This window comes from Calonectris borealis, chromosome 11 (genome assembly GCF_964195595.1).
Source record: "Calonectris borealis chromosome 11, bCalBor7.hap1.2, whole genome shotgun sequence".
Taxonomy (NCBI): domain Eukaryota; kingdom Metazoa; phylum Chordata; class Aves; order Procellariiformes; family Procellariidae; genus Calonectris; species Calonectris borealis.
In genome coordinates, this window is record NC_134322.1 from 7,327,536 (window position 1) to 7,347,548 (window position 20,013).

The following is a 20,013-nucleotide window of genomic DNA, read 5'->3' on the forward strand; positions in this document are numbered from 1 at the left end:
ATGTCCCCACCCTGGGTGCAATCCCTTCTCCCCCAGCATGTCTGATGCCGGCGCTGCCCCGCAGCAGGCAGGGATGGTGCGGGCAGCACAGCCCGCCGTGTCCCAGCCCTTTCAAGCCCTCGGATTATTTTTAATAGGTATTTCAAAGGGCCTGAGTTCCGCTGAGTGACTGGCAGCGCTTTGGATAAAAAGCACGAGGAAGCGGAGCAAAGCGCGTGGCATTCCTGTGCTCTCACCCAGAGGTTTGGGATCCTGAGCTGGGTCCTGCTGTCGCACGCGGAGCCAGGGGAAGTGTCTTGCTCCTCATTCGCACTTTCTCTGGGCTCCTGAGGGTCTGGCACTCAGACAGCGGGAACCCTTGGGAGAGCTGAGCCTTAATCCTGCAAATTAGCTTTTCACGAAAGGCATTAAAATTTAGCAACCAAGGCACAAAACGTACTTGCTTGTTCTCAGCCAGATAAGAGAAAAATTGACTTTTCTGGTGAATCAAATTCTGGAAACAGAGTGACTGCCTCTGCGTGCGCAGGAAGGGCACGGCAGGGTTTACTGGGGTCCCACACCCCAGGGGTGTCCAAGCACCTGTAGCTTTAGTGAAAGACTAGTACGATGTTTTGGGGAGGTCCTCCTTGCCTGACTCGTCTCCTCAGCATCCAACACGAAAAAGGAGCAAGAAACTGGGGGAAAACTGGTGAGAACCAGTATCTCAGAATCACAGCATCAACATTTTCTGGGCTTGCCCGGCCATATGGGTTGCGCTATGGGGACCCAGCAAAGCTCGCTGCGGTGCCAAGGCAATCTTCTCCCACAGGTAGCCATAAAACAACCTCCTTGATGAGTTTACGGGTAAGCACATTAGATCCCTGGCGTGCGGAGAGAAATGGGAGATTATCACAACCATTTAACACTGTGAATTAGGGTATCCTCATGCAGCAGGGAAACTACCTGAGAAGAACAGTCAAGCCACATTAACTGGCTGGCTCTGGGGGAAAACAACTGTCTGGGTTTGTCCTGCAGCTGCTTTAGCCTTAAAACTCTCCTTTTATCAATTTACCAGCTGGAGCACAGAAAGATACTGGTGACCTGCCCAAAATATTAACTTTCGGGTTTTGTTGAGAGGCGGTAAAAACTCTATGAACGTACAACGACCTTGACAGCATGATGACATGACCCTTGCACGCGGGTATAGGACATTCATGTGACCACCAATGTTTCAAGTGTATTAACGATGACAAAAATGACCTGGCTCAAACACAGAAGCGCCCTACAGAATTACACTGTCCTCTGCAAGCCAGCACGCACAAACAGCCTTACCTTACCACAAGCGTGCGCAACCAGCACCCAAAGCAGCCAAAACCAACCCCGTGTATCCACCTCAGCACACGCAGCTAGTGAGCATTCACTCAATATTGGGTATGGAACAATGACAATTCAATTTCTTATAATAAAAATTAAAAACCAGGCTCTTTTATCTGTATTTCCCTCTATTGCAGGCATGGCATTGCGAAAACGAGAAGGATGACAAACCTCGCTCCTACAGCATCATAAACTCTCGCTGCTGGCTGCAGCTTTGGGAGGGGGTGAGGGACTCCAGGCTGTCCCAGCCCACCCACACATAATATATGATGCCCAAATCATTGCCACAGCACTTGCAATTTGTTTCCTGGACATTGAAGGCGGGAAATCCTCCGGTGAGGTCTGAGGAATACTTTTTAATGACTGGTTTGTAATGGGAGTGTGAGAGCTATGCAGGAAGATCTCCCTCTTCTCCCTCCCACCACTGGCCAACAGAGACAACGGCCACATTCCTGGTGCAGGAGAGAACAGCTGGGGATGGAAATAAAACCTAATTAATTCTGTAAATCCAAATGAGGTTGTCTGGGCGCACATGGGATGCTGTGTCAACAGCGCACCTTTAATATGTGAGGTCCGGGATTTTAATTAGAAGGAAAGATAATCTTGAAGCAGGCAGTAATTATTTTTCAAATTGGCTACACCAATCACCATAACTATTAACTGCAACATTTTAGGAAAAGAGACAGCAATTAAAAGAGAAGAGCAAAGAGCAGTTCTGAAACCCAATACTTCCTTTCTCAGAGCCGTTCTCGCAGCGTGGACCTCCTTCAAAAGCTGGTGCTGTGTCGTGTCTGTAAATAAACCCTCAGGGGTGGAAGCAGCTACAGAGACAGGCTGGTGCCTGAGCGGGATGCAGCCATGAACAGGAACCGTGATGCTGTCAGGCAAAAACTGTCCAAGACAGCTCTTGTTTCAGATCACGATAGTGACAGATGGAAAACGCCACCAGATCTTCAAGGCCACCTTTTGTAAGGAGGCAGCCTAGACACAAGCCCTAGCACCTATTTGAACTAATACTTGATGGTAGCCAAGGACAGAGGCTTCAAGAAGAGCAGCTCAGAGAGTTTCATCCTAGCTGGTAGGTGGTTCTGGTTGCTCCTCAGCAACATCCATTTTCCAAAAGGTTTTCAAGAAAGTTAAGAAGTCTCCTAAGCAGAACTGCATAGCACTGCTGCCGGCTGCCTGAGCACCGGCGTATGTCTCCTATGAGGGGGCTGCACTGCAGCCACAGGGGAAGCGACCGCTGTATTTGGATCTTAAAGCCCAGAATCCTTCAGGAGATAAAATGCTCTGAAACTGCCCCTAAGAAGCCGCAGCTCCCACCCGGGCCAGGGGAGGTGGCAGCCTCCACATCGCACATCTGGAGCACGCACCCCACCGCGCTGGCAGCGCTCATCCTCCCCCGGCATCACCGAGTTCAGGGAGCAGAGCCTGGCCTTGATTTGGGCTGAAACGCGGGGTGCAAAACTCCTCCCCACAGGCAGTGTTTGAGGACCGCTAGCGAGGACAGGGTCCTGCTCTGTGCTCACCCACCACCTCCTGACGTGTCTGAGAAAACCCTAAAGTAACTCGTACCCTCCAGGTAAGGGTTAACCTGCAGGATAAAATGCAAAGAAAATCCATTGCCCTGATGAAATAAATAAAAAACTCAGGTCAATGAAGAAATCAAGTTTCAGCAGTATCAGCTGCATTATTTAGTGATACATATCAGGATAGCTGAAATAATGCAATTTCAGACCCTTTTAAAACAGCTTATTCATAAAAGCGCGATACAAACACAAGCTGTTGTGGAGGTGCTAGTCCTTGACTGTCAGAAGCACATTATCAGTCCGCCACACACATCCTCCCCCCATTAATACTCATGAAAAACCAGCTACAGACAATCAGAGCGAGTGCCCCGACAGCGTTCCGCACTCAGGCTGGTGCAGGCGAGGACAGGACCCGCCGGTGCTGGCAGGGCACAGCACGTATCCCGGCTGCTGGGTGGGTGGAGATGAAGTGCTGGAGTCCAGGGAGCTATCGCCCATCCAGCTTCTCCCAGCCCTTTTCCGTCCGTGTATCCAGTCTCCTCTGTCACCTCCAGCAAAATAGCTGAGAGCCACGTATAGTGATGAGATCTGCGCTGGACGGGTAGGAATGGGCAGGTCCCCATCCAGACTCATGCTAACACTGACTCCAAAAGCTGGATCTAGAGTCAGAGTTGGGCTTTATCCCCAGGCTGGGCAAAGCCCAAACACCAAATCACGCCTCTATATCCAGACTGGATCTGTATGTGTGACTTGGGTCTGGTTTTGGTGACTTGGTGCAAGCAAATCAACGCTGAGTCACGGATAAATAACTCTTTTCTCCTCCAGTCTTGAGCTCTGCGATGCCCTTTCAAACACACGTGGTACTCAACACCCACAAGTTAAAGCCTTTCCAAACTGACAGAAGAGGAGGAAAGTAACTGGGAAGAGGATTACTCTATTTCTTTCCCCTTTCCTTCCTATGCCCCTCCCCTTCTTTTGACAAAGAAAAGACTAAATCTTGTTCCCGATTAACCGGAACAAATTAACTGTCTTGGGGTCCCAGTGCAAACACGCCAAAGCTCGGGTACAACTACAATGTGCCTCAAGTGCAGAAGGGGCAAGAATAATTGCCCACACAAGGATTTATTTGTGGGATATCCACTGATCTAACCCACGCGTGGCTTTATGGGGTGTTCGTAGTCCCCCACATCCTACCCCCGTCACACACTTGTGAATGGCTATTTCCACCCCCTACACCCTTTGGTCATCTTCATCCTTCACCTGAGTGCAGGACCACTGTCCTTAAACCTTCTGTGGGACCAGAGAGGAAGGGCTTTAAGGCACAAGTCCCCGGGGGCAGATATTTTGGAGGAGCCCCTGTAAGTGTAAGGGACCTCAAGGGAGGAAGCATGAAGTAGCTGGTTTAGAAACCCCACAACTGGGTGACGCTGGCTAATCAACAGCAGAACCGATCTCGAGACAGAGAGTGAGAGAAGATGAGCTGGGAGAGCAGTGAAAAGGAAAAGCAGCAGCTTAGGTTTGATGTGTTAGAGAAAGAGAAGTCCATGGAGGGATGTGGAAGAGCGGGGTGATGCGATCAAAGCAACAGGTTAGGAGAATAACCTGCACACGTGTGTCCTGCATGCCTACAAGCAAGGCAAGGCTGTCAGCAAGGATGCGGCATAACCAGGACGCCAGGCGAGGAGGGACCAGGGGAGGGTTTCCACCATGGCTCACAGATGCGAAAGGCAGCATCTGAGCAGCATTGCCCTGAAAAATCGGCAAAGGTTTAGATGTTGTTTGGGTGTGAGGACCTAGAGAGACATCTGAAGCAAAGATGAATCCACCTTATGCCCCACCAGGCTGCACTTCTGAGGGTACGTGGCAGAGTTGCATTCTGCAAGCTACGGACCCTGAGCAAGGCGATCACTGTCGTGAAGCAACACTTTGCAAGGCGAACTGTCATGGCTATTTGGATGTTAAACCTAATGGGAGACCTAGCCAAGGAGCTGGCAGATTTATTGATTTTTTTAGTTTTTTTTTTCTTTCAAGAAGCTCTTAACAAAATCTTACGGGATTAGAATTGGCTACTGCCAAGAGACCCTCGTGATGGACACAGTGAGAAATGCTAGACTAGATTATACAAGGCAAACTGAAACGTGTCCATGAATTCTCCGCAAGGAGTGATAGTCAAACCTCCAGACACAATTATTTTCCCTTGCTTCCTGCATTTCATGCTATTTCTCTGACAAAAGCTGCTTGGCAATAGGGATTACAAGGCTTTTTGGAGACGCTAACAGATGACTTATAAAGGGCTTGCTTGCTTCCCAGCCAGGAGACGAGCACTGCACTCGCCAGATGAATTGCTCAGGAGACATTTTATAGAATCGCTCCGAAGTGAGTCACGCACCCCCAAAACGCATGGCACCGTCCCCGTCCCCGTGAGCTGGCTCCCTGCCATGGCACAGCTTTCCTCCTCAGCCTGAGGTAGTGACTTGGCTTCCTACTGAGCTCCTCCGTCGAAATGCTGATGGCTCTCTCCCCTCCTGGTGTGAAGATGGTGAGTATAACCGTGTAAGAAGAGCCTCCGTCCTATTGCACAGCCCATCCAGAATCATCCACACAAAAAGCTATCGGCAAACATTTAAGGCACCCTCACAGCTAGGAAGGCGATGTCTCAAATGATGCCGTTAAGGACAACGAAACCAAATGCTTTTTACTTATCTCAGCAACATACGCTCTACAAATGCCCCAAATGCACTGAAAATTATAGGAGGAAATGCTCAGTTGCCACCGAAATGCATTCTGGTCTGAGGGAAAGCAGAACAGGACAATAAATACTGTGGTTCAAGGAGGAGTCAAGAACTCACAAATGTATTTCGCTGGTAATGAAGGAAGGAGAGAAAAGGCAAAGCTTTTGTAGCCAAATTGAAGTTGGCCGAGATGTTAGCCTTTGTAGAGAGTGCTGTTCCTTGGGGGGGAAAAAAAAAAAAAAGAGTGTCTTGACTGAAAGACTTCCCCCATTTCTTTGTGATTTCCAAATCAACTTAGGATAGATTATAAAGGGGAGCTTAATCCAGCAAAGGAGAAGACAGGACATCTCTGCAACTGCAGCCCACTGCAGCATGAGGGATGTTCTCTGGGGCTTTGTGGATTATCAATTCTGCTGCATGCTACATGCCACAAAATGTATTCGTTTCACAAATCTCAGATCTGTCAAAGGAAAGTGTAATGCTACGAGCCGGCACGTTCCCCAGAGAGAGCTGGAGAGACAGAGGGAGTCGTGGGAGACCATATCCCTGTAACAGCAAAGAGCTCATAAGCAAAAATATAGGAAGATCATAGGAATTAGACACTATCACAGAAGATGGATAAGTAAACTCCTAGTGATTCTGGTCAGTTTGACCTGAGGAAAGACTCCTTCTTCATCCCAGACTACATCATATCAATCACCCTGAGCAGATGGTCAAGACAACCCTATAGGTACCTGAGAGACTTCCTCTATAGCACCAAGAGCATCAGCACACGCCCGCTCCCTCAGCTGTGGCCAGTTCATTCAATACTGCCTGAATCACTCTTACATCCATCCAAGCCCAAGCCTGAGGAGGCACGCCAAGGAAAGGGTTAACATTCACCTAGCCTCCCCCCAGAACAGCACAGCCCTTTGCCCCCCAGCCCTGGGGGGTCCCTCTGCACCGCTCCTTGGCCAGGCCACAACACACTGGGTAGGCGTTGAAGTGCTCCCATCACTTCTGGCTTTCTGAGGGGGCTGCAGTTTTAATTATATTAATCGTTAATTAGTAGGCATCCTTGTTTTCCTGCTGATAAGTGTGAGAGCAGGAGGGCAGGTCAGGCAGCAGCTCCCTTGGCTTAGAGGGCCACCCCTGACGAGGATTAGCACCGGCTTCTGCGGTTATAATTGAATTAGTGCTGCCTCAGTGCAGCCATGACCCACCTTTCCCCATCGCCCCACAGCACGGCCACCAGCCCAAAGGATAGGATCGAGGTCTCGGCTGTAGCTCAGACTGAGTACTTAGAGCCTGTCATCAGCATCAGCCAGCGTCCGACCACGTGCTGGTACCATATCTATCCCCAACAACGCTGGCTACTTCGCTCACTTGCTGGTCTGACTGGTGCATCCCTCTGAGCCCCAGTAGGTTTTCAGAAGTCCAAACCCACGTTCCTTGCACGAGACCCCATTAAAACCCATGGGGACACTAACACGTACAAAAGGAAGACACTACTCCCAGTCACGAGGGAGAGGGGTGCATCGCTCCGGGCACCGAGAGACAGTGCTGAACCCTTGGGCTTGTCTCAAAATCCCTGCATCCCCTCCAGCCAGGCAGGACCTGGTGGTGGCTCCAACACTGCTCTGTGGGAGACACGCAGGGACAAGCAGAGTGCCAGCCAGCCCGGCCGGACCGCAGGGCTGCAGCACAGGAGGGTCAGGGAGGTGCCGCGAGTTGGAAGATAATCTCAGCAGCAGAGCTTATCGAGGCATCCTCCTCTTCTCCTGCAGAAAAGCGATGCCCAGCCCTTGCCAATCCCTCCGCAAAGCTTCCTACGGGAAGTTTCTGGCACCGGGAAAGGTTGCCAGCGCAGGATTAGCAGCCTGTTGATTTAAAGGGCTTATTACAGGAGCTTAATTCTATTTTGACAGATGAAAGTAAGTCAATTACAGCTAGAAATAGCTCAGAATTTGGGTTGTGGGGTTTTTTTTTCCTCCCCCCTTGCTCCCTTTCTGTGAGTTGTGGTATGATTTCCTTCCCTTTCTTTACCTCAAAGCCAGCTGTTTCTTTAAGATGCCTCTCTGGCCCAGGAAAGCCTCAAACACAGGCACTTGGGGCAGACATGGTTCTTCTTGCCCGTTACCGCTGCCTGCGATGCACCATGGCACCAGAGCCTCCACTGCCCCCAGCCCGCCCGCGGAGCCCGCCTTCACACCCCTCTTCCCGGAACACCCCCTTAGGCTTGCTCCTGTGGGAAATGACCCCAAAATCTGTCCTGTGCCCACCCCCTGCACTGTCCCACTGAGGTGGGACAGAGCAACACCCAACATGGACCAACTGACCAGAAGAGCTCAGGCTCAGAGGTGTGCAGGGCAAGAAGTGCTCAAAGCGATCAAGAAACATTACTGCTGAGGCTTAGAGGTGGGAGCACCAGCTACGTGAGTGATTTCCCATCCCGGGAGATCAACAGAGGCTAGTCAGGATCGGAGAGGACAACTACTGCCACTAAGCCATCTCCAGCATAAGCCACCGCTTGCCTAGACTCCCTAAACGTCTAATGAATCATGACTCTCCCCAGAGAAATAAAGCAAGAAAGCAAGAGCCTACCCCATCCCCAACCTATTTACACGGAACTCTCACCCCTGGAGCTCTCTTTCTTTTATAACCTCCCCATCCCCACCACACCTGTGTCTCCCACATGCCTGAAGTTGCAATAAGGGAGCAGAAAGACCCCCTCCTTCCCTCCCAGTAAATCCATTCACTCCTACCCTGCCCTATTTATCTGACCAGGAGGATCAGATCATGTCAGTCCCTTCCCTGGGCTGGTCATTTAAGATGAGCAGCGCAATTAGTACCATTACAAGAGCATCCAGGTTACTCATGAACAGTCCTCTGCCACCACCAAGCCTGTCCGGGCTGCCATGAGCTCCCTGACCTGAGGAGCTGTGTGAGATTTGCATGTGTCACTCAAGCACAAGGTGACAAACCTTGTCACTAGCTCAGCAAACCACAACACACGCACATTCCTCCAAGGAGAGCCCTAACTGTAAGTTGGGGAGTTATCATGGTGACACCCAGGCTTACAGCCAGCAAAGTGCTGGAAGACTCGGCTTCTATAGGCTCACTATATTGCATGGCTAAAAGACCTCACACTCAAAGAGCAGAGCAGGGAGCTCCTGCTTGCGAGGTGGTCTCCAGTCCTCATCTAGGGACCAGCCACTGCCCGTGGAGTCCTCCTCGCAGTCTGCAGAAAGAAACAGCTCGCGCCGTTTGCCTCCAGCACAAACCCATCGATCGCCCTCCAGCTCAGGAAGCCCACGAAATCCTGGCTCCGAGCACACCAGAAACGCTCTCACCCTCGGACAGCGTGCAGCAGGCGCAGCGAGGGGTAGGCAGTCCTGACGTTGATGTGATGCTTCAGGATGAGCTCGTTCACCCACTCCACTCGCTCCTTGCCCCCCTTGGCCATGAACGCCGGGATCCAGAGGATGCTGCCGTTGAGGCTGTGGAGGCGTTGCAGCAGCTTCTCCCTCCAAGTCTCATTAACCAGGTCCTCGAAGGCCCGTTGGATGACCGAGGGGTTCATAGTCACCAGGTCCGTCTTCATGCCCACGTCCTGTGAGTACTCTTGGACAGGGGCCAGATTGCACCTGCAAAGTGAAACACCGAACAGCTCTTGGCAATGGACGTGAGAGAGGGCAGCGACAAACACGAGGGGTGTTTGATGCCAAAAGCCGGTGCCAGTGACAGATGTGCCCATTCGCCCTCGCTTTTGGGAGGAGGAGGAGGGAGAATGAGTCTCTTGCAATAAATTAGAGAGGCTCTGACCTGGTAATGATGAGCCATCTTAATAGCAGGTCATCATTCCTCAACGTGCTGGCATGTGTGCGCATATTCCTCTAAGGCAATGCTAATAAGAGACATAACTTTGGTGTCTGGTGGGTGGGTTTGTACGGATCGGTATCTCTTCTGGTGCTGTTCAAAAATAACACGTAGCAACAAACCTCCCGTCTTTGCTGCCACAGCAGATTTGAAACGAAACGGCCTTTCCCACGCAAGGAAAGCGCTCGCCTCGTAATTCTAGTCCTGCTGGGGTAATATTACCCCAAGTCCCTTTTCTCCTCCTGGTGAATCTCTGCTAACAGCAGACCCGGTGGCACCGGCAGCGATAATGACAGAAACGGGAGGTGGATGCCAGGACATGGTCTCCGCAGGGTTTGGCTGTCTAGAGGCTGTGACCTTCAAAAAACATCTCTTTCTGTAGTATTAATTGATGCCTCCTCTCAGGCTGCGCACGCGGATACGGGCACACGCGCTCCCCGGGGAGCTCCCGTGCCACGCCAGGGATGAGGGCTGAGGGGCTGTGGGATAAACTGCCAACAAATCACCCTCGTTATACGGTGGTTTCCTACAGCTCCTTGAGGAGGGATCCGCGGCCGTTAAGCCGTGGCCGTGCCGTGCACGTGGCCCTGGGTAAATGGCACTGGGGACCAGTTGATGGGGGGATGCAGAGAGATGCTCCCCCAGCGTAGTGAAAACCAGAGGGTACCCATGTGTTCGCACACTTTGTGCTCTCCTGCGGCGTTTTACAGTGAAGTTACAGTATTTAACGAGCAGGAATTGCATCCTAACCATCTGCCTCGATAATCAGCCATTACTACTGTTTTCCCTACTTTACAGATGGGGAAACTAAGAGAATGGTGTAAAGAAAATCCAGCTACTGGCACGCAGGGCCCTTCTGAGCCACTCATGGCAGGAGTAAAATCACTGAAAATAAACATTGGATCTGAAGAGCGAAGCTGTATCCTGGACACAGAGCCCATCACTGCTCACAGCCAACCCTGCTGAAAAGGCTGCCTGGACGGAGCAAACCCTCCTCAGGAAGGTGCAGGTCCAAGTGGTGGCTCAGACAACCTACGGCGCGAAGAGCGCGTCCATGCCAGACCTGTACTAGCATACATGGCTGGGGAGAAGTCGCTCAAAATCCCAATCCTTACACCCAGAAAAACTTTTCTCCTGCAACTTTGCTCCCTGGACACGAAAGCCCCTCCCTGAACTTTGCCAGAACTGCAATAAGCAATTTTTCCCTTTGCTCGCTCTGGTTACGCTTAAGGATGCAAACGCTAACGCCCCATCCCCGCAGCCAGGCTGGCGGCCAGGCAGGCTGGAGCAGCCGGGCTTGAGCAGGGGGCAGAGGTGACATTATCCTCGTTCCCGTGTCACGCTGGGGACCGCCTCTGCGAGCCGCTGACGGATTGGGCTGTCTTCATAATAGACTCGCCGGAAAGCAAATGTCTGCACATACATAAATCATCAACGGACTCCTACAGCCCCTCAGCTAACAGATGTCGGGATGGGAGGGCAGGCGCGCTCCTCCTCTCCACTTCAAGCATCTCCTGTAGCGAATTCGCTGTGTGCCCCAGTGGGGGTCAGGACCTGCTGCTGCAGCTCCATGGGGCAGCGCATCTGCGGGGCCACCGGTGCTGGGGATGGAGCGGTCACAGGGGAGCGTCAGACCCGGGCGTGCACAAGCGCAGTGCCAGGGCACCCGGTGCTGGAGGGCAGAAGTGACTTGGGGAAGGATCGAGCTTGTCTCCGTGGGAGAGTCCAGGACAGGGTTTATTTGGAAGAGGGTAAGTATGTGGGAAAAGAGGAGTGAGCGCTTGGGTCTGGGGGTGCTGGGGGTTAATGGTGCCCTGGGGGGTTCATGGTGCACATGGGGTGCATTTGCAAGGACACTTGGTGGCTGGCAGGAGGACGTTCGCATCGGTGAACTCTACACATGCACATGGGGCTGCACCACATGGATTGGGACTCCAGTCCCTTTCCACCTCTCCGAACCCTCCCCAAGCCCCCCCCAGCCCCACCGTGCGGCAGGGCGTGGGCCCCTACCTTATCACGAAGCTGTGCGCGTCGATCTCGGGGCCGCAGCCGCTGCTGAGCAGGACCCCCGAGTTGCCCACGATGGCGCAGGTGGGGAACTGCTTGCCCTTGAGGGGCGAGGTGCGGGGCAGCAGCTCGTACAGGTTCTGCGAGACGTTCATGGTGCTGTCCCTGTCAAAGACGTAGTGGATGACGTCCCCCGGCTTCAGCGTCCCCTTCAGCACCGAAATGTCCTTCTCCGCATCCAGGAACTTCAGGATCTGTTTCCTGAGGACAGGGAAGAAAACAGCCCCATCAGGTGAGGTACAGAGATAATTTGGGTCATACATAAGACGAACTCTTGCTCCTGCCCGCCCTCACTCCGTGGCCAGTCCCAGCCGACTGATGGTCTCCAAGAACAGCTTTCAGACAGATAACTCCATCTTAATGCCTGCTCCTTCCCCACCCGTCCCTTCCCGGGGCAGGCTAGCACGGCCAGCCCACCATTAGCGGGGGGTCCCTGCATTTACCCTGGGGAGAGGGTCTCCATGCCCCCTCCACGGCCCACCGCCAGCACACACTAATTCCACTTGGCCTGGAAAATGGGGGCTCAAGTACTTCTTGTTTCGCCGTTGCAAGGCCAGCTGGTTCAGCCCAGAATTCATTTCCAAGCGATCGCTTACAGATATGAAGCCTAGCTCAGCAGGAGATAAGCCTTTTATTTCTTCCTCGACTTCTTTAGATGATATACAGAGGCAATTTGCCAGCTTGCACTGGAGAGGACCAAATCTGTCTCTTGTCCTATAGGTAATTACCAGTACCTGATCTTCAAAGAGAGTGTCTGGTTGTGTCTCCATTTGGATGAGGCTGGTTTAATGTTGTGCTTAATGCTTTCATTACTTCTGTCAACAACAGCTGGAGATGAAGAATCATTTATTACTACTTCAGCTCTAGAGAAAAGAAAGACAGGGAGAGGCAGAGAGACAGGATCCGTTAGCATCCCGATGGCACTTCTAATCACTGTCTCCGGCTCTGGCTGCTGGAATTCGAACTTCATCAGAAAAGCAAAATTGTAGTTATTAGCTAAACAAGAACTGAAAGCCTGTTTGTATTCTGCTACACTCAAGCAGACAGACACAAATCCTTAAATACCTGCTCGCTTACACGAACACAGACTTACAGCCGGGCACAGCTCTACAGAAAACACAGTCATACACATCTAGCTGTCGAAACGCATGCACACAAAACCACAAGCAGGCTCTGCAAAGACAGGCTGGCGGATGCACGCTCACAGACAAGACACCCCAGAGCCCCGGGGAGCCCCCAAAATTCACCGAGACATTTCCTACATGGGCAGCCAAGGTCGCCGACCTGCTGCCTCGGGGTCGCGCAGGAGCAGCCCAACGTGGAGCCAGCTCAGCTCCTGCAGCGGGTTAAAATCCTCGTCAGAGAAGTGCAACCTTCACTTCACCCAAAGGAGAAATTAATTTAGCTGAGCTGGGTACCGCTTGTGAGATTGGGCTACGAGCATCCCGTACCGAACAGGGGGAGGCTGGCTCGCTGAGAACTTTTCCCCCCGGTTAGAGGAGAGCACGAGGATTTCAGCATCCGTATCGCCTGCTCCAGACCCAGAAACGAGCAGGGGGACGGGCAACAGTCAGATGCTGCGGTTTGGAGACGATCACTGGGAGATCCCAGCTTTTAATCCCTGCTCTAAGCAGCGAATCAACCCCAGCTCTCCAGTGCCATTTACATCAAATGGTATGAATTAAGGGAGCCTCTGAGTATTTGACTCCAGCCAGCCGCCCTCCAAAAAGAATACCTAAGCACCTCATCAAGAAGCTGCGCATGTGTCTGCAGCCCCGAAAAAACCTTCACACTTCAGAGCACTCTGAAAAAAACACAGCCAAAGCACTCGCTATCAGCTAAAGGGACTCTCGCCCTCCAGTGCAAAGGGCTTTTTCCGGCTGGGAAATGGTTTGTAAATAAATACATTTATAAAAAGCGTGTAAACCCCAAGGAGGGAGAAGAGTGAGAGATGGGGCAGAGCTGGCGACCCAAGCTCACGGACAACATCCAGCTCCTGGGAGCACATCTCCAGCCCAGAAAAGGAGCTCCCGAGGACACACTGTCTAACGTTTCCGAAAGGCAAGGAAATGTGTTTATAAATGCTGGCTGCCAGTGTCCTTGTGTGTGTTTGTAAAGTACCTCTCCAGAGGCTGCCAGTCGAGGCTGTGGGATTTATTTGCATCTTGCATTTGGCCATATCACCTCCTGTCTTGCAAAGCTTACTTATAAGGTGTGAAAAATCATAAAGGGAATAGGGTAAAGAAATCTTGGGAATAACTACAACTTTTTTGGTTTTGTCCATTTTCTGTGTTTCGATCATTCGTGACGACATCATCACAGAATGACGTCACCCTTCCTTTCTCGCGTGGTGGCACCAAGCTTTGCAACCGTGTCACTTGGTAACGCTGGGCTGACACGAAATTATTGTAAAAATAACAGAGAGACACCGAATGAAGCTGCGATGCCACGAAATGACTCTGCAATGGAGCGACGTTACTGAAGTGCATTACAATAAAACCGAATGAAGTTCTGATGTCAAAGGCAGTGATCGCTCTTCTAATAGCACGTAGTAAAACTACGAAAATGGCAACTCTATCACTGACTTATTTTCACAATAAGTAACTCTCTCTTTCTCATTCTCTCAATCACCGCAACCTGCAGATCCTTGGTTATTTGCAAATGATTATTGCACTGAACTGGGGGAAGGAGGGGGAGAAACGATTAAGAAAATGCAAAGCAGAAGTGAAAAGAAACAGATACATTTGCAAAATAAGAACAGCACTATCCAGCGAAGAGGAGAAGCAGATTAATAGCTGCCTTACAGCAAAAACAAATGAACACAAAATCTAATTTACAAACCTATTAGATTTGCTATGTAAGCTGTTCACAGCTGATCTGATTGTACCTCTGCCTCCAGAACTCCTGCAAGACAAAGGAAATGCATTATTTATAAACCCAGCTCCTCTTTGCCAAGCATTGTTCAACAGTCAAGAGATCCTGCTCTGAAGGGCTCTGAACGGAGACACTGCCGCGCCGTTCGCGTCCCACCCCATCCAGAAGGGAGATGTCCTGGCGCCTGTGAAGGGCTTTTCACGTCCATCGTCATTGCTGCCCTACTGCCACCGTAAAATCATTCTGGCAAAAAAGCTCCTAACCAACCCAATTAATAACACCTGCGTGATCTAACCAGCCGTCAAAGACATCTGGTCTCCATCATCAAAGCAGCATGCAGCCTACAGGTTGCATTAAATACATCTCTACTTTTTTTTACGAGTCAGGTGTTAGCAGTGCATAGAGGAGGTCTCCTCCACCTCCAGGTTGCCAAGGGACTTCCCCTGTCCTTCTCAGGTGGGGACCGAGCTGAATGATCTGGACAGGATTCCCACCACTGTCTTCATCTTGGGCTTTCAGTTGAGACCACCCAACATCTCTATTTTATCCAGACTGAGCTACCAGCCTCCTGGGTGACTTGTGGAGACCTCGTCCTCACAGTGCGCCTTCTCATGGCTCGCAGTGACCCCGGCCAGATCTGGGGCCCTGTTCCAGCCCTTTCTGATCCCACAAGTGTCCTTGTCCTCACCTTTGGTGTAACCTGGCTGAAGCTATGAGGCCAGCTCAGCACAGTCACTTGCATGTTGGAGCTGAGACCTCAAGTGACAGCCTTGTCCCTCCCATGGCCTGACACCATTGCATAAGGACCAGGGTGCCAGACCTGCCTGAGCAAGACCTGTGGGAACAGAGAGCCAAAGTTTCCAGCACCCGGCGCTAGACTGATGAAGAATAGGTGGGACCAAGCCCCTTCAGAAACCGGTACCACTCATATGACCTGTCAATCCTCAGTTAAAAATAAATACATACAAGTATTGGTCTTGTTGGCTGCAGAGCCCCTTCTTGCTTTAGCCTGCTATTTTCAAAGGGCTCACAAAGACCCAGTCGCCCACTTTGTGACGCTCAGTGGGAGCTGGGCTCCTAGTCAGAGACATTTTAACTGCCACGTGCTCATTGCTCTGGTTTATTCTTTCCATTGCACAGATATCCAAATGAACATGCTCGTAAAGAGAACCGAATTCTCTCCCAGCAGAAATATTGTTACCTGGAAATATACACCTTAAAGGAAAACGTATCTCAGGAGCACGTATTTCCCTGAAATAATCCCAAATGCATTAGACATAAATGAAAAAGAAATAGAGTGCATGAACGTCTGGTGCCATCAAAAAAGATTTTCAGACTTGCGCGATACGATGTAGATCCCTTCGTCCGGCTGAGCACAGCCCTCAGGACTGCGTAACATCAAACCCTTGGAAATGCCGTGACGGTCGTCCCTTTCCTCCCTCCTGCCGGAGACCATCCACGGCCGAGTCAGAGCGATTCTTGCTCCGACACTCTCCTCTCTCCTTTGACAAACCTGAGAGTCAGCGAGCCGTTTCATTTTTTGGTGCATCAAGGGAACAGCAGGTCTAGCTTATTCCTAGAGCCTACCGGCATTTAACAAGCCTCCGCTTTAATGGGGTTCACCGCGGGGTGCGGGAGCAGACTGGATTAGCGTGCAAACCATGCATCCTTTCAGAGACATCTCCTCTGAAGGAGCCTTCCAAATGGGATTCACACTCCTTCACACTCGCTCTAAGACAGATAGGGATTGGATTAAGGGCTTTTAGAAAAAGAAATGCTGCTCCCTGAATAAGTGCTGCTTCACAATCTCTGCGAAAGGACAAAAAAAAAAAATCCCAGAAATTAGGAAGTGGAGAAGACCAGTTAGCACCCACCTCATCCATGTTTTGCATCTACAGCAGGGCTTATCTGAAGCATCACAACATATTATTCAAATGCATTTATCCAATCTAGCTTTACATGCCCCCAGCGACAGGTCTGTGCATGGCTCCTCCTGAAATTAAGGCGGACGTCGGGGGTGGAGAGGCTGGAAGTGAGGAAGACAAGTTGAGAGCACATCTCCCAGCTCGCTCTGTGCAGAGGTGGTGGGGAAGGAGATCGGCTGCCCGGTTCCCCCGCTGAGCAGCCCCTCACGGGCTGTTTCAGGGGTTACTCTTTCCCCTGCGCACGCTGTGAAAAGCAAAACTTTTCAAAATATTGTAATGCACACAGACACGAAGTGTTCTGCTGTCATATAGGAGCGTGGAGGGGGTGGCTCGTCGCTGGAGGAGAGAGCAGGGCTCTGCTAGCCAGCTTCCCGTGACTTGCTCCGCGGCACTGGGCTTTGCTGGCCACAGCCACCGCTGAGGGCAGCATCCGGCCCAGCAGCACCCTGGATGCTCTTGGTGGACACCTGAGATGCTGGCAGAGACACTGCTCCCTGTACCAGGCTTGGTTTCTCTCCCCGAGCCACGGAGATTGCCTGAAGCTGGGACATGATACTGGGCTGAAGGTCCCAGCTGGTTTAGTGAATCCTAAAATGCTCCTGCGGCTTCAAAACCATCAGCCTTTCGGCCTTTTGCGTCCTACACTGCAACTTCTGGACACCTTCCCTACAATCTCCCTTTGTACAGTCGAAGACAACGTGCGCTGTGAATATGATACCATGGGGTGTATTGCCCTGTCCAGCCACCCTGCTCAGCCCAGCCCACCGGTGGGTACCAGCCAGGCAAACCAGTTGCTCAGAACACCCGAGGTTTAGCCAAGCGTGGTATTTTCCAAGGTCTGCCATACTTCATTACCAACACAGGCAAGCCAGTATCACTGTACTGCTTCACTTCCCCCACCTGGGAAGAGGAAAACATCAAGAAATGGAAGGCACTAATTAAGAGGCACACGTTAAAAAGAAAAAAAAGAAAAAAAATCAGCCCATTTTATTACACCTTGCTGACCTGGAGTTTCAAATCTCTTGGCTTCAAAAGGCAAAGATCAACCTCGATTAAAATTACACAGATAGGCATTGATTTTGAAAAGCTTTCTAGTGCTACACCATGTTTAGATTGAATTGCCTTATTAATCTAGTTGTTATCAGTTTGATTGTATAGCCAGCTCCACAAAGTACCAACCTGCTTCCTAATCCTATTATTTACAAAACGCTCTTCTTTTGACTTCTGTTGGGATGTTTTCCAGTGATAAGTCGCATCTATATGTGCTAATGCCATATTACTGGCTTATGCCATCCCTTCTCATTTTTGCTTTGAGATTTTCAAGCTGAATTTCCACTATCTAAGATATTATATAGGTCAAAACGTTCTGTGCTCAGATGTAAAGTGACACTGATTCATATATCAGAGGATAAGAAAGAAAAATTGCCTTATGGTTCAGGTCCAAATTTGCTTGGATGAATAATTTCTGACAAATCAGGTAAGCGAAGACTTTTCTATTCACCCACTATGAATGGGCTGTTTAGGGTTTTTGCTTCCCTTTTCATCGTTTCCCACTTCTTAAATGATACTCTTAATTGTTGCTAGGTACAGTTCGGTCTTGCTTCGAGCAATTTCGACACGTGAAATCAAAGCTGCTTTGACTGAACAAGTAGGTCACACAGCCTCTTTGGGCGAGCGGATCTGTAAAAGCAGGCTTTACGCATCCATATTCTCAGGCTTACAAATTCAAAAATGTCTTTTCCATGGATATCTTACGATGCCCGCCTCCAATTCCTGCCTCCCCCCAGCAGAGAATACACATGGGAAGTGGGTGCGAGAAGCATGAGCTAGCCAGAAATTTCAGCCGTACCCAATCACCCATTTAGCCACATTTGTGGAGCCCATTCCTGGTGGAACAAAACCTCTGCTTTTTCCTGACCTTGGGCAACCCAAGTCCTCTTCTCCCCCCTCCACATAAAAGAGAGATAATAACATCTCTGTAACCACTTGGGGGATTGTTAAACAGGTTTTATTCACCTGAATTCCTCAGAAAGAGAGTTCAGAGTGCCACAATTTTCACCTGAGGAGTTCAAATGATTAACACCTACTAATTAAGTTTTCACAACCTGCTTTTGTGTTAGGCACATTTTATGATCCTTGTTTTACGGCTGGGACAGTGGGGGTGAAGTGGCTTGGCCCATAACACCAAAAATGCCAGTCCCAGAAGCCAGGACAGGCGCAGGCACTACGGGCTCACAGCAGACCTGTCCTCTCAAAAATGCTGCTCTTCACTTGCTGAGAGCGAGCACGGCTCTTGCTGGGTGAGAGGGTGGGACGCATCACCCAGAGGACCACGGGAATCGATCTGAAAAGGTCTCACCGGCCTGAAAAGCACATGTAGCCACTGGTCTCCTGCAATGGCTGCAGGCTGTGCCCATAAGGCAGCCTATATCTATTAAAAAATAAAAATTGCCAGCTATATTTACTTTGGTTTTTAAGTGTTGCTCTGGTGTTGTCCTCAAGACCAGAATTGCTATTTTCTATCTGAAGAGCACGGTAGTGCGATGCCAGGCCCGGTCAGGGACCACCCTCCCAAAATCACTGCCCTCCCAACCCACGGGCTGTCCCCGAGGCAGCTGGGTGGGGAGGGGACCCAGAGCAGGATGCTCACAGACCCTCCGCGGGATGCTGCCTCGTGGCCAGATGGACCCAGTCACTGTAACCAAGAGTTCTGGGGAAAGGGAGATGCTGCCCAGCCACTGAAAACGAAATACAAACACATCGATCGTCCCCCTCCTCCCAAACTTGATAGACTTGCCCCCGCTGATGCTCACAGCGATATACGATCCCGTGTGCATCCACGGGCATAAGCCAGACCTTGCAACGTCAGGGACCAGCTGGCACCTGCGCGCCGCCTCGTTAGAGATGGGCTATTAAGTGAGTGAATTCATTTTGCTGACTAAGAGCGGTGCAGTCATTAAGCTAAGCCATGTGCTCCCCGAGTCCTCAAGGAAGGGGCAGCATTCGCTTGGGCCACTGCTGTGAAATGTGGATCGGGATACAGGTTTCAACCCTCTCTCCTCTTCCCTGAAATTCAGGGATTGTGGTGAGACCGGCAGAGCAGAGAACGCCAACTCCAGGGCTTTGGGGGAAAATTGTCACATTTCCAAGTTGTCTATGAAAGGGTAATAACTGGCTTCCAAGTACCAACCTGTCCAGCCTGGCCCATGGGATGGAGAAGCAAAGGTGTCCCAGGAGCCCAAACTGAGCAGGAACCGAGCCCAGAGGCTGGAAACCGGGATTACCCAGGGACCGTACCCTGATTCTCCACCTGCACATCAGAGTCTTGCTGAAAAGATGGGAGAAGGCCACGTTCATCAGCAAGTCCCCTTGTGGGCTTCTCACTAGACACTCAAGTGGTTTCTGTGGGGTTTAGGTGAAAGCCCACCCATATCCGCAACATGCTCTGCTATCACAGAAGAGACAAAATACGGAGAAGAAAGGCTTCACTGCCGCTTAGCCCCACGCATACACCGACTTGCAAATCAGAAAAAAAAAAAAGCCAAAGCCAGGCGAGAAGTGATGGGATCTGAGATGTGTTTTTGACCCTGAAGATCAGGTTCTTGAACACAACATTGTGCACCCTCCCTAATGCCGGTCCTCCCCATCCAGAAACGCAGCTCTCGCAGGCTCGTT

General features: G+C 50.9%; 2 protein-coding genes across 2 annotated transcripts in view; both read right to left on the reverse strand.

Annotated features, from left to right (window-relative positions):
• Window positions 1-20,013, reverse strand: part of CHD2 (chromodomain helicase DNA binding protein 2) — a 309,839-nt gene that overhangs the window by 165,575 nt on the left and 124,251 nt on the right. The gene's annotated exons all lie outside the window — the stretch shown is intronic.
• The window catches only part of ST8SIA2 (ST8 alpha-N-acetyl-neuraminide alpha-2,8-sialyltransferase 2), a 31,163-nt gene that overhangs the window by 1,355 nt on the left and 9,795 nt on the right, over window positions 1-20,013 (reverse strand). The window contains exons 2-5 of the mRNA XM_075159504.1: window positions 14,381-14,443; window positions 12,274-12,402; window positions 11,483-11,740; window positions 8,947-9,240 (exon numbers count right to left, since the gene is read on the reverse strand). Coding sequence (XP_075015605.1) covers window positions 8,947-9,240; window positions 11,483-11,740; window positions 12,274-12,402; window positions 14,381-14,443 — 744 coding nt within the window. The remainder of the gene's footprint in view (window positions 1-8,946; window positions 9,241-11,482; window positions 11,741-12,273; window positions 12,403-14,380; window positions 14,444-20,013) is intronic.